A 12,500-nucleotide genomic window follows, 5' to 3' on the forward strand; every position below is an offset into this window, starting at 1 on the left:
TATTTTATTTTACTTATGCATAATTTATTGCAATTTATATTACTTCTATTGTTTTTACATAACATTTAGAACATTTATAAAAATTAGAATGCGTTTTATTCACCAAGTGCTTGAACACACACACACACACACACACACACACACACACAGGAACTATTTGTTATTCATTTTACACTTAATGTTATCTTGCGTATTGTAAATTGCTCCAAACAGCCTGCAGTTTTGCCCATTCATAATATAAACAATTTCGAAATAAAGAAAGGGTTAAGGATACGAAATGGGCGGGTCTCGCTGTGTTTGACTGACAGGGCTCGCTTCAAGCTTCACAATAGTAGAAAGTAGGGGGCGGGGCATATGTTAAAACAAAAGGTGTGCCTCGAGTCAAACTGACCAAATGAGGTGTCCACCCTGGAGACTTAAGCAAAAGTGGGCGTTTATCACCATGTGGGTGTTTTTAAACTGCTGGGTGTTTCTGAATCATGCAATCTAAATGATCGCCCTTACCCAACCCCACCCCTAAACCTAACGTCACTATTACATCAACCAATCAGGTATCATGGTGTAAAAACACCTTGATCTAGTAACTCCCCATTACTTTCCTGCAGAGACCTATACTTGTGCACCCTGAGACAAAAAGCTGACGTAAGACTCCGAGGGCGGGGTCCTGTCGGTAGGATAGACCGGCACATAATCATCATGCAGGATACATTGTTGCGGCTGCAATGACGTGCGATTACGAATAAGAAGAGGCGCTGCAGGTACGGCGAGAGATTATTTGGTTTCACACGTACCCCTATAAAACCAATTTCTCCCATAATGTCGGGCGGGGATCTTCGCGTTCTTCGCCAAGAGCCAGGGCAGGAGAGCCCGAGGATGCCGGCCTGGAAACGCGAGATCCTTGAGCGGAGAAAGACGAAGGGCGGTGGGACCGGAGCAGGTGCCGAGTCCGTCGCATCTCAATTTAACGGCGAGGTAACGGCCAGCAAAAGCAAGGATGATATTAGCAGCGCACATTCTAGCAGGAACTATACCATTACCGCTGCCAAGCGCGCGAACAAAAGCCCGGATCTGTCACCGGTGAAAACAAAAGAGCATTGGCCATCAGCTGACCCGAGCCGCACGGAGGAGAGAACTGCGAGAGACAACAGAGCTCAGGAGAGCCTGGTATCACAAGAGAGCTTGGGTCCGCTGCAGGAAAACCCATTCATTAAACTAGAAAAAGAACGCAAGAAGCGTCAGCGCCAAGAGAACGCCGCGCGACCGGTTCAGCACATCCTCGAGTTATACGGCGGCGTTCCCGGGATACGGACTATACGCGCTGAGAATATCATCATTATTGAATCCGACCCGGAGTACTTCTCGGAAGGATGTGGTTCGAATCATGCATCGAAACTGCAGCAGAACGGCACGGTGAGCGGATACAGCTCTCTCAGTGACCTGTTAGACCGGAGAGGTAGTCCGGTTACGGAGATACGCGCGAAGGAAGTGGTCATTTACGATACTGCGCTTAGTAAAAGCGAGGAGAACCTCAGCACGCTGGGAAGACCCGCGTCCGCCCCGCTGGAGGGGCAAGGAAGGGTGAGTCGTATGTTACAGAAATTTGACATGAATTATGGCAAGTTGCAGGCCAAGTCACGAAGCACGGAAAACCTCCTGGACTTAGACTCTAGTCCTGTCAGGCCAAGCTCCAGACCCACGCCAGATGTGGTGCCAAAATGCCCAGTGTCTCCACAAGCCAGATCTCCACAGAGCAAGGTCTTCCAAAATGTCCTGTCTTCCATGGGCAACCATCACACCTCTCCTAGTGACTCAGGGAGTAGTACACCCGTTTCCGGATCCCCTCAGTTAGTGTCTTCATGTAGACGTTTCGAGGGGAGCGGGGGAAGAAGTGTCACTGTGTATCCAAAGGAGGACACTGAGAGGTCTTTGTCCAAGCCTGTTAGAGAACGGGACTGGGACAGCACAGATGGGGCCTCTAAAGCCAAGGTGCCATGCTCTCCGGAGAGCCACCATGCTCGTGCCGACTGTACTCCTAGCCCCACATCACCCCCCTTATCACCCAGCTTTGAGATCTGCCCGTCCCCTCGCCCTGATCTTTCTCTCCTTCCGCCTGGGGATCTACAGGCTCGTGCACTCGCCAACTTAAGACTCCAGTCTCGCAATTCCTTCACCGTCATTCCCAAGAGTCATGCAGCCATTTCGTCACCTGGCAGCACCGCCCCATCCAGCCCTGTACTTTCCCCCCCATCCCCACGACCCCTGGTGGGTGTGGCAGCTTCAGAGCCCGCAGTGCCAACCCCCTTGCCCGCTTCCTTCATACCTTCCACACCAAAGCTTACAGAAAAGGTGACCATAGAAGCCAAAACAGGGTCTCCACAACATACCCCACCTGCCACACTCACCTCTCCAGCCCCAGCTTCTCCACCCTCAATTGGCTCTCCCGTCAAATCAGTCTCATCTCCAAAGGAACCTCTGGTTGATGAGCTGCCTATCACAAACATTGATGACATAGTCGTGGAGCCCACGCCACCCGTCCTGAGCCCTGCAGTGCAGAGGCGCAAAGGAAATACGTTTACAATTGTTCCGAAACGGAGGCCCGAGGCCCCGTCTGGCCCTGATGAGACCCCAGAAGTCGTCGGTGAATCTCCACACACACCACAGGCCCCTTATGCCCATCTGGGAACCCTGATTAAAAAGCGTTACCCTGCTGCAGAGGAGATTGAGGTCATTGGGGGCTACCTCTCCCTTGGGCGATCCTGTCTCTCGAAGACTGGCTCAACAGGAAAAAAGGTATGATATTTAGCATAAGAACTACATTGGTCATTTACTTACTACACATGTATTAAAGAAATAGGATGTCTTTATGAAGTGGCTTAGAAGGTATAGTTTACCCCAAAACAAACACTCTGTCATCATTTACTCATTCTGATGTCATTCAAAACCTGTTTAACTTTTTTCTTTTGTGGGGCACAAAAGGCAACATTAGGCACTCCCAGTCACTTTTCACTTGCATTCTGCCTTAAATCTAATTTTGTGTTCCACTAAAGAAATATGTCATATGAGTTGTGGCACCACATAAGGGTAAGTAAATAATAGAAGAACCGTACATTTTGGGTTACCTATTCTTTTCAGAAGAATTCACCTTTCTGTCCTGGCAAGTGTCTTGATTAAATACACTTTTATGTTCAATTCTTGCCATTAACAAACCATTAACTATGACTTTTACCTCTATAACTTAATTATAGCTCCTTGTTAATAGTAAGGTAGTTGTTAAGTTTAGGTATTGGGAAGGGTTATAGATTTAGAATATGGTCATGCAGAATGTGCTTTATAAGTACTAATAAAGAGCCAATATATTTTAAGAATAGTCACTCTGCGCAACAGCGCTCATGGCGACCCGAGTTCGATTTTTGTCTTAAGTTCCTTTGCCAGTCCCACTCCCCTCTCTCCTCCCAGTGCTTTCCTGTCATCTTTCTAATGTACTATCTATAAAAAATGCATAAAAAGCAAAAAAAAATTAATAACAACTAGTTAATAGTGAGAATTGGTCCCTGTACCCATTTGTTTTTAGGTTAGAAATCAGACATGTTTGTTGGGTGTTTATGACCTGTTCAAAGGTTCACTGTATTCTTAACCACTGCAACATAGCTGTTTGGATGTTCCATATACGTCTCATAAAACAAGGATTTTGTATGACACATGCAGGTTACATTGAGATACATGCTGCTTACCTCCTGCAAGACATCAGTCCAAACAAGTAGTAACTTTTCTTGTTTGATTCTATGCTACCCATCTTATTTTGCAACACGGAAGTAAGCTATTTTCTGTGAATGTGCAAGACTTCTGATTTATTAGCTAAATAACAAAGTGCATTAAAGAATAATAACAAAATGCATTAAACTGTAAAACTATCTGGGATACAAAAAGTCTGTTTATGATTGTGATAATAAATATTATCATAATAAATGCTAATTTGCTATATCACGCAGGATAACTTTCAAGTTGGCTGAGGTTTCTCTTAAATCAGGCGGATACAGTGAAACTAATTTGTATACTTAAAGTTAAACCACAATGTTAAATGTTGCTGAACTACAATTTGATAGAATTAGATATCAAAATATCAAAACAAGCAGCATTCATTTTAGATAAAAACACTATAAGCACAGTTCTAGAGCAAAATGTTTGATAAAAAAAAGAAAAAAGATGTACCATTAAAAATCAAGGCAAATGTTACTCTGCTAGGACACCTGTGTGAACTTGATGAGAGCTGACTTCATATATACAAAATCACCAAAACACCAGCTAAATAGAAATCATCTCAAAAAGAAAAGAGTTTAGAATAGTTTGGTTTGATATTTTGTATCTAATGAAATTACATTCACAAATTTAGTAGGGCAACTTAAAAGTACAAAACTATAGAACATTCCTATATGCCAATAATATAGAAAATAACATTTGGGAATGTGTAGTTATGGACACAGCATGCAGTATATGCTCACATTGCAACTTTAGTTTATAAACAAATGTAGACTACTGTAAATAGCAGTAAGGATCTTGCCAGAGAAGGTCAGGTGATTTATGTAGGAAAATGAGTCATGTGTTCTGTTCGGAGTCAAGTCTAGGAGATACTGAGGTCTAATAAAGGTTTTTGCAAGGCTGTATTTGAGATTTGACTTGTTACCTAACATGCTGCCATTCACAGTCAAAAACTATCTCAAAACAGGAAACCAAACTCGCAGCAACGATTCGTTTCACTTCCTCCGCATAGTGGTTCTCTCAAACTGCTAAAATATCAAACTAGGTTTAGATTCATAGCATGTTATTAAAAGGTGTATGATTCCAGATGTTCGAGTTTGTCAGTTAGAGTTTCACCTTTTTTCTATTAATTTTTGTGTTAGCTTTAGTATTTTAGCTCTAATGTTAATGGGATGAAATTAGAAACAGCTAGTTGTCAAGAATATGAATATCTTACTTTCCTGTTATTGTTTTCATTAATTTAGCATTATCCATATAGATTTTTGTTTATTGTGTACTCTGATGATTTATTATGCTAGTCTTGGACCCTTGTTGTTTTTAAGACACCATGTCAAGTTAAAAGTAGTTTAATTGTCCTTTTCTGTACAAGCATGCATCCTGTGCCTTCAACCCTTTAAAACATGTCTCATTACAGTGTAGTGAACATCACCCTACTTTTTATACTGTAAGTGTAAAAAGGCTTTTTATACTGTAAGTGTTAATAATCATTCTAATTTCATGAGAACAGGGAAGTCTCAACCATAGCTATAACAAAACTGTTATCAGTTGATGAATGTTGAAAGCATGGAGAATCACAGCCTACCGACTTTAAACAGCTTGAGCATTTATAGTTGCAGATTACATAACTGCTGTGTGCAGAAACAGAAAGTTATCATCAGTTAGTGTGGCTGCTTTTAGTGACTAGTTTTTGTTGTAGTCATCGTGGCTGGTGTGAATGGGCCTTGAAGAGCTAAAGTGCGCATCACTCACATTTTCTTCAGTTACCTCAATCTGAAATGCATTTGTGAGGTTACACTCTTGAAACTCTTCAGTCTTTTTGTGTACGTTGGAATAATGAAATCATGCCAAATTGATAATTGGCTGAAAGTCATGGGCCTCTCCTCTGTGAAATATCCAGACGGTCAGGCCCAGTTTGGGTTAGGTTATATGCTGCTTTTGTTCTTGCTCTGTGTTGTATATGTAGTTGATTGTTACGTGTTTGAGGATTGGCTCATGCCACACCTTTGTTTTGTTGGGTTTTAGAGGTTACATCGAAGCCCTTCCTGGTCTGGAGCTTAGACAGGGCAGCAGCAATTATGGCAACTTCAAGGCCATATCATTTGTTTAGAATTCACTCACTGAATTTGTCCTTAAAATAAAGCATTATATTTCCCCAAAAAATTTCAGAATGAAAAGATGCAATCCCCAACAAAATCATCATAGAATAATTAATTCCTTTCAAATATAACTATTCAAGAATGTTTTTTATACTGTGAACAAAATATTGTGATGTATATGTGCAATATAATATCACAGATTTTTCTGATATTGTACAGCCCTAACGATGAAATATATTTTATGTTATTACATAGTAATAGTACAGTGATTTATCTTGCACTGTTAGGAGTCACATGATCTAAATCAGTCTAAGAAGCCTGGATGATGTCTGTCAGGGGCTTGTCTTTTCTTTTGGGGTCTTGTGTGAGAGGGGCTGAGGGGGTTGGGCCAAAATCTCATTAATGCTCTTAGCATATTGTCTCTCCAGGGTCAGTTATTTTTCTCCATAATCATGATGTTATGATCTTTAATTTTGCTTGTGCCTCGATGTTAAACTTGCTTTAAGCAATGAGAGTGAATTTGTTCAAGAACCTATCTATAGACCCAAGTCTGTGCAGAACCAATGGTAAACATGTGATAACAAATATTATTAAAATGACTGAGTTTCAGACTTGAAAGAAGATTGAGTTCACGTCTTTTGTTTATAATATTTAAAATATTGGAAATTATAAATAGCAATTTGTCTGACAATGAATGTCTACTACATGAAATACTCCTCTGTGCCCATCAGATATTGTAGTAGTAGAGTATACAGGAATCCAGTCAGCATACAGAGAGCATTTATAACTAGATCTTTGATCTGAAGATAGTGTGTTCCCTATTTATAGTGTGTTCACAGGAAGTTAATATTATTAAAAGCCTGAGGCAGAATATGTCAGAGGATTTTCGTCATGGTTTAATACTAACTTTTATGTTTCTCTGCTCATTCTTGAAGCCCTTGAAGAAGGATTGTTTTAATGAACCTTTGAAAGTTTAATATGACATGGCCCAGCTTTAGAAAATGTGCGGGGTTTTTACGCAGGTGCAGTGGCAGAGCTAGAGTTTTATACATGGGGTGGCCTGCTGGACCCATGTTTGCTGGCTGGATTCTGCCAATCCGCTGGATTCTGTCAATCCTCTGACATATTCTGTAGGATGCACAGAGGAGGAAACAGGGTCTGGGTCCAAATGCAGGGAAATTATAACTTTTCAATAAAAGAGAACAAAAAGGCCAACACGGCAAAACAACAGGGACATGAGCAGAAGCAACCGTTCATGTTTTTGCGAAAATGAACGTGTGTAGTGAGAGCGCGTACACGAGAGGCTGTAAATAGACACGATGAAGCGCGATGCGGAACACTAGACCAGACGCGCCGCATCCCTGATTTCGCGGCTAAAATAATTGCTCAAATTGTGAAACTCATGTATTAAATAAATTCAGAAAATAAATAAAATAAATAAATTACACAGACTGATGTAGTTTAAGTCTTTGGTTCTTTTAATTGTGATGATTTTGGCTCACATTTAACAAAAAAACATCTCAACAAATTAGAATATGGTGACATCTACTAATCAACTCAAAACACCCACAAAGGTTTCCTGAGCCTTCAAAATGGTCTCTCAGTTTGTTTCACTAGGCTAGTCATGGGGAAGACTGCTGATCTGACAGTTGTCCAGAAGACAAGGGAATAGACTGAGACTGGGCATACAGATGTGTCAAGGAATTTGGCTACAGTTGTCGTATTCCTCTTGTTAAGACACTCCTGAAAGACAGACAATGTCAGAGGCGACTTACTTGGGCTAAGGAGAAGAAGAACTGGACTGTTGCCCAGTGGTCCAAAGTCCTTTTTTCAGATAAGAGCAAGTTTTGTATTTCATTTGGAAACCAAGGTCCTACAGTCAGGAGGAAGGGTGGAGAAGCGCATAGCGCTTGATTTGGGGTGCAATGTCATCTGCTGGTGTTGGACCATTGTGTTTTTTGAAAACCAAAGTCACTGCACCCATTTACCCAGAAATTTTGGAGCACTTCAAGCCTCCTTCTGCTGACCAGCTTTTTGAAGATGCTGATTTCTTTTACCAGCAGGATTTGGCACCTGCCCACACTGCCAAAAGCACCAAAAGTTGGTTAAATGACCATGTTGTTGGTGTGCTTGACTGGCCAGCAAACCCACCAGACCTATTGTCAAGAAGAAAATTAGTAACAAGAGTCCAAAAAATGCAGATAAGCTGAAGGCCACTGTCAAAGCAACCTGGGCTTCCATACCACCTCAGCAGTGCCACAAACTGATCACCTCGATGCCACGCCGAATTGAGGCTGTAATTAAAGTAAAAGGAGCCCCTACCAAGTATTGAGTACATTAGTTTGTTAAATGTGAGCCAAAACCATCACAATTAAAAGAACCAAAGACTTAAACTACTTCAGTCTGTGTGCACTGAATTCATTTAATACACAAGTTTCACAATTTGAGTTGAATTACTGAAATAAATAAACTTTTCCATGACATTCTAATTTATTGAGATGCACCTGTATTTATTGGTTGGCCATTAGTACACTCTAAGCTTGTAACTACCCATCTCTCTCTGTCTTTAAGGCTGTAGAGAGTGGTTTTATTAGTGTATTATTCACTTGTAGCCACAGCCTTTCTGAACAAGGTACTTAAAATCTTACTTGTATAGGTACACTTACCACAATAATTGTGGCCATCAGCATGAATGGCACAAATCGTGTGGCTGTTTGAGGAGAGGTGTGGATTCACTTTTCTGAGCAATCAAACTTATAGGATAGTTCACCCTAAAATGAAACTTATAATGCCATCATTTACTCACCACAAAACAGTTTTGTTCATCTTTGAAAGAAAAAGGAAGTTATTTTTAATAACTAAAAATAATTTTCCCCAAAATTTTCAAGCTTCAGAAAGTTTAAAAAGTTAATATTTATTCATATTGAGAAGTTTAATCCATGAGGCTTGTTCTTGCAAGCAAAATTACTTGTTTTGTGATGCATAATGTCAGCATATCTCCTGATATTACAAATAAAGAAGAACATTTTCAGTTTGCAGAGTAATTCTCAAAAAGAAACCATAAAGTAGGTTGGAATAATTTACTTTAAAATAAAGCACTAAAAATTAAGTCATAAAGAGGACCCTTGCAGACCCTTCCTGTTTGTCAAGGACAAAAGATTGTAATATCATGGAAAAGTTCTTTATTTTTCATAATTTAATAAAAAAAGCAAACTTTCTTATATTATGGAATCATTGCACACAAACTGAAATATTTCAAGAGTTTTGTTTTAGTTCTGATGGCTATGACTTACAGCTTAGGAAAAAAAAAATAGTATCTCAAAAAATTTTAATTTCCTTTTGCATGAATTATTGCTTCAATCCAGCATGGCATGGAGGTGATCAGCCTGGGGCACTGCTGAGGCATTATTGAAGCCCAGGTTGCTTTGATAGCGGCCTTCAGTTCCTCTGTATTGTTTGTCAGATGTTACAAATCTTCTTCTTCACAATACCACATAGATTCTTTGTGAGGTTCAGGTCAGGCATGGTAACTGGCCAATCAAGCACAGTAATATCATTATCAGCAAACCACTTGTTGGAAGTGGTTTTGGCACTCAGGGCAGGTGATAAAGTCCTGCTGCAAAATGAAATCAGCATCTCCATAAAGCTTGTCAGCAGATGGAAGCATAAAGCGCTCCAAAATCTCCTGGTAGATGGACCAACACCAGCAGACGTCACGGAAAGTGTTGAGGGTAACGCATTACAAGTAACATCCCACTCGCAAAAAAAAAAAAAAAAAAAAAATGCTAGCATTTATACTCAAAATTAATCAAACTAACCAAGCTCAAAATGGAATATTCACATTTTTTGAGAAAAAAAAATCTTGAAATATTTCAGTTTGTGTGCAATGAATCTAGAATATAAGAAAGTTTGCTTTTTTAAATTAAATTACAAAAAATAAAGACATTTTCCATGATATTCAAATTTATTTTAGATGCACCTGTATATTAAAATATACATATATAATTTGATCTTTTTATGTTAAGGAAAGGTTAGTTCAGGCTGTTAAATGTTATGTGGTGTAACTCTCCAAGAATGTAATAATATTTATACCGTTACAATTTATGATACTTTTAAAAATTCTTTTGACTTTGGATTTATAATTATTATTATTATTATTTATAAATAAGGCACTAGTATTTGTCATGGATCCATTAAGAACTGTTTTATTTGTTCAACTTTTATTATGAAGTGTACAGTAAAATGTTTTATACATGATTCGATTGAATTTACATCTCTCACTGCAGATTATTTTAGCTTACAAGATTTATTTCAGTCTGTAAAATGTGTACTTTTTATGATGTGTGTCTTACAAACACACAATGAGGTGGATGCAAACCCTGCTTTTCCCCTGTGTGTCCTGCTACGAGTGTGAAGGTCCACCATGTTTAATTATTGACTAGTCAGAATGCCGTCTCCATCATGCACCACACCTCTCTCTCTCTCTCCTTATCCTCACTTCCTCCTTTCCTCCCCCTCCCCCCACCTCCCCTATCTTAACCTTACTGGTGTCCTCCAGGAAGTTCTCCTTTCAGACAGACACAGGACCTTCAGCAGCTGTGTATTTGTGTGTTTTTTACATTTCCCTTAGTATGCACCATTGTGTTGTGGACATTGAAGTTCTGATAATTTAGTGATGTGTCCTACAGTCTTGACGCCATTGTGTAATCCCATATGGACCACTTCTGTGTGTGTGAGAGAGTGTGTGCGCGTGCCTGTCACGTGGCTGCAGTGTCTACAATAGAGTCGATGTAATTAGAATTCAGACTGCAAAGCACCACTGTCACTGTCATGTTTAATTCAAGAATTACTCCAGCATGTGTGTGAGAGACAGAGAGAGGAGCAGAGAGAATTTAAGAGAGAGAGAGAAAGGTGTAGTCTGTGTGAATGTGAAAGTGTTACAGCAGTGTCATTGTTGTATGCTGTTAGTTTTTCTCTGGAACATGTTTTGAAAAATGTATTGTGTGCTTTTTTCCATTTAGTTGCAGTGAGTGGGGACCAACAATTTTAAGCTTAAAAAATAATAAATAAATGAATATATATATATATATATATATATATATATATATATATATATATATATATATATATATATATATATATATATATATATATATATATATTATATGATATGATTTATAGGGATGTACAATTCAATGCCAGTTAAAAGTTTGGGGTCACAAAGATTTTTTGGTAACACTTCACTTAAAGCCTTTATATATAATGCATTATAAAAGTAGATTTGATGCAATAATTATGCCTTGTAATGCACCTATAATGCGTTGTACAATCTCCCAAATAATTGTAATCAGAGTTAATACATTATGAGACTTATCAATTCATAGTTACACTACCCATTTTAAATTAAGTAATAATTATGTATAACATGATATTATGTATTACAACGCACAATATGAATTATACCCTTTAATAACCCTTTATAATACATCATATATAATGGCTTTAAGTAAAGCGTTACCAATTTTTTTGGTAATTAACCTGTTAACTCAACTGTCACCCGTCCGCTCTGTGGGACGCCTACATTTAGTTCACTATATTACAATTAAATCTAATCTAATCTTGACAAACTATATATCGTTGGAAAGGTCTAAGACTCCCAAATATATATTTTATCAATGTTTTTTGTTAAAAATTATTTAGGACAAGTAATAGATTAATTTATGACAAGAGTGCACCCTCAAAAATCTACATTATAACAGGAATTTTGACCTTTGTTAAAAAAACAAGACGACTTTGTTGTCTTTTTCTCTATCACATTTTAGAAATCATCAGAAGTTTTATATCAACTGAAAACTTAAAATCTCAAAATTCATCCTTTAAAACTCATTTTAAAATCAGACATTGCATTACCATGTAAATAGTACATCAATATCATGTTACAAAATGTTTTCATTCATGAATAATACAAATTTAAGTTTGGATCGTGCACTACAAAGTCAATGTTCAAAAATATGAGTGACAGTTAAGGGGTTAAGAGTTTTATTTATCAAGGACATATTAAAAAGTGACAGTATAAAGACATTTATATTATTATGTTACAAAAGCTTTACAATTTTATATAATTGCTGTACTTTTGAATTTATCAAAGAAAAAAATGTATCCAGTGTCCACAAAAATATTAAGCAGCACAATAAAAATTATAAGAAATGTTTCTTGATCTCCATATTAAAAAAAATTCTGAAGGTTCATGTGACTTTGCAGCCTAAAGTTATGTCTGCTGTAAATTCAGCTTTGCCATCACTGGAATAAATAAAATTTTAAGATTAAAATAGCAAACAATAACTTTAAATTGTATAACTGTTTCACAATATTATTGTATTTTTGGTTAAATTAAATAAATAAATAAATAAAAAAAAGTACCTACCTTAAACTTTTGAATACTAGTGTATATACATTAGATATTGAATATATATGAAAACTTTTATTTTGCATACTTATTTCACATTACATTTACATGTCATCTAAACTCACAAGTTAATCGTTAAAAACATTAATTATTTCTAAAATGTTATACTTTTAATAGCACAAATCTTATCTCAAATGAATATAATTTTTGTATATAAATTATAATATTGTGATGCCTAAATG

General features: G+C 37.8%; 1 protein-coding gene across 1 annotated transcript in view; it reads left to right on the plus strand.

Annotated features, from left to right (window-relative positions):
* Positions 1-663: 663 nt before the first annotated feature.
* Positions 664-12,500, plus strand: part of LOC127958068 (taperin-like) — a 44,329-nt gene continuing 32,492 nt past the window's right edge. The window contains exon 1 of the mRNA XM_052556854.1: positions 664-2,790. Coding sequence (XP_052412814.1) covers positions 817-2,790 — 1,974 coding nt within the window. The 5' untranslated portion in view covers positions 664-816. The remainder of the gene's footprint in view (positions 2,791-12,500) is intronic.

The sequence above is a fragment of the Carassius gibelio genome, chromosome B5 (genome assembly GCF_023724105.1).
Source record: "Carassius gibelio isolate Cgi1373 ecotype wild population from Czech Republic chromosome B5, carGib1.2-hapl.c, whole genome shotgun sequence".
Lineage (NCBI taxonomy): Eukaryota > Metazoa > Chordata > Actinopteri > Cypriniformes > Cyprinidae > Carassius > Carassius gibelio.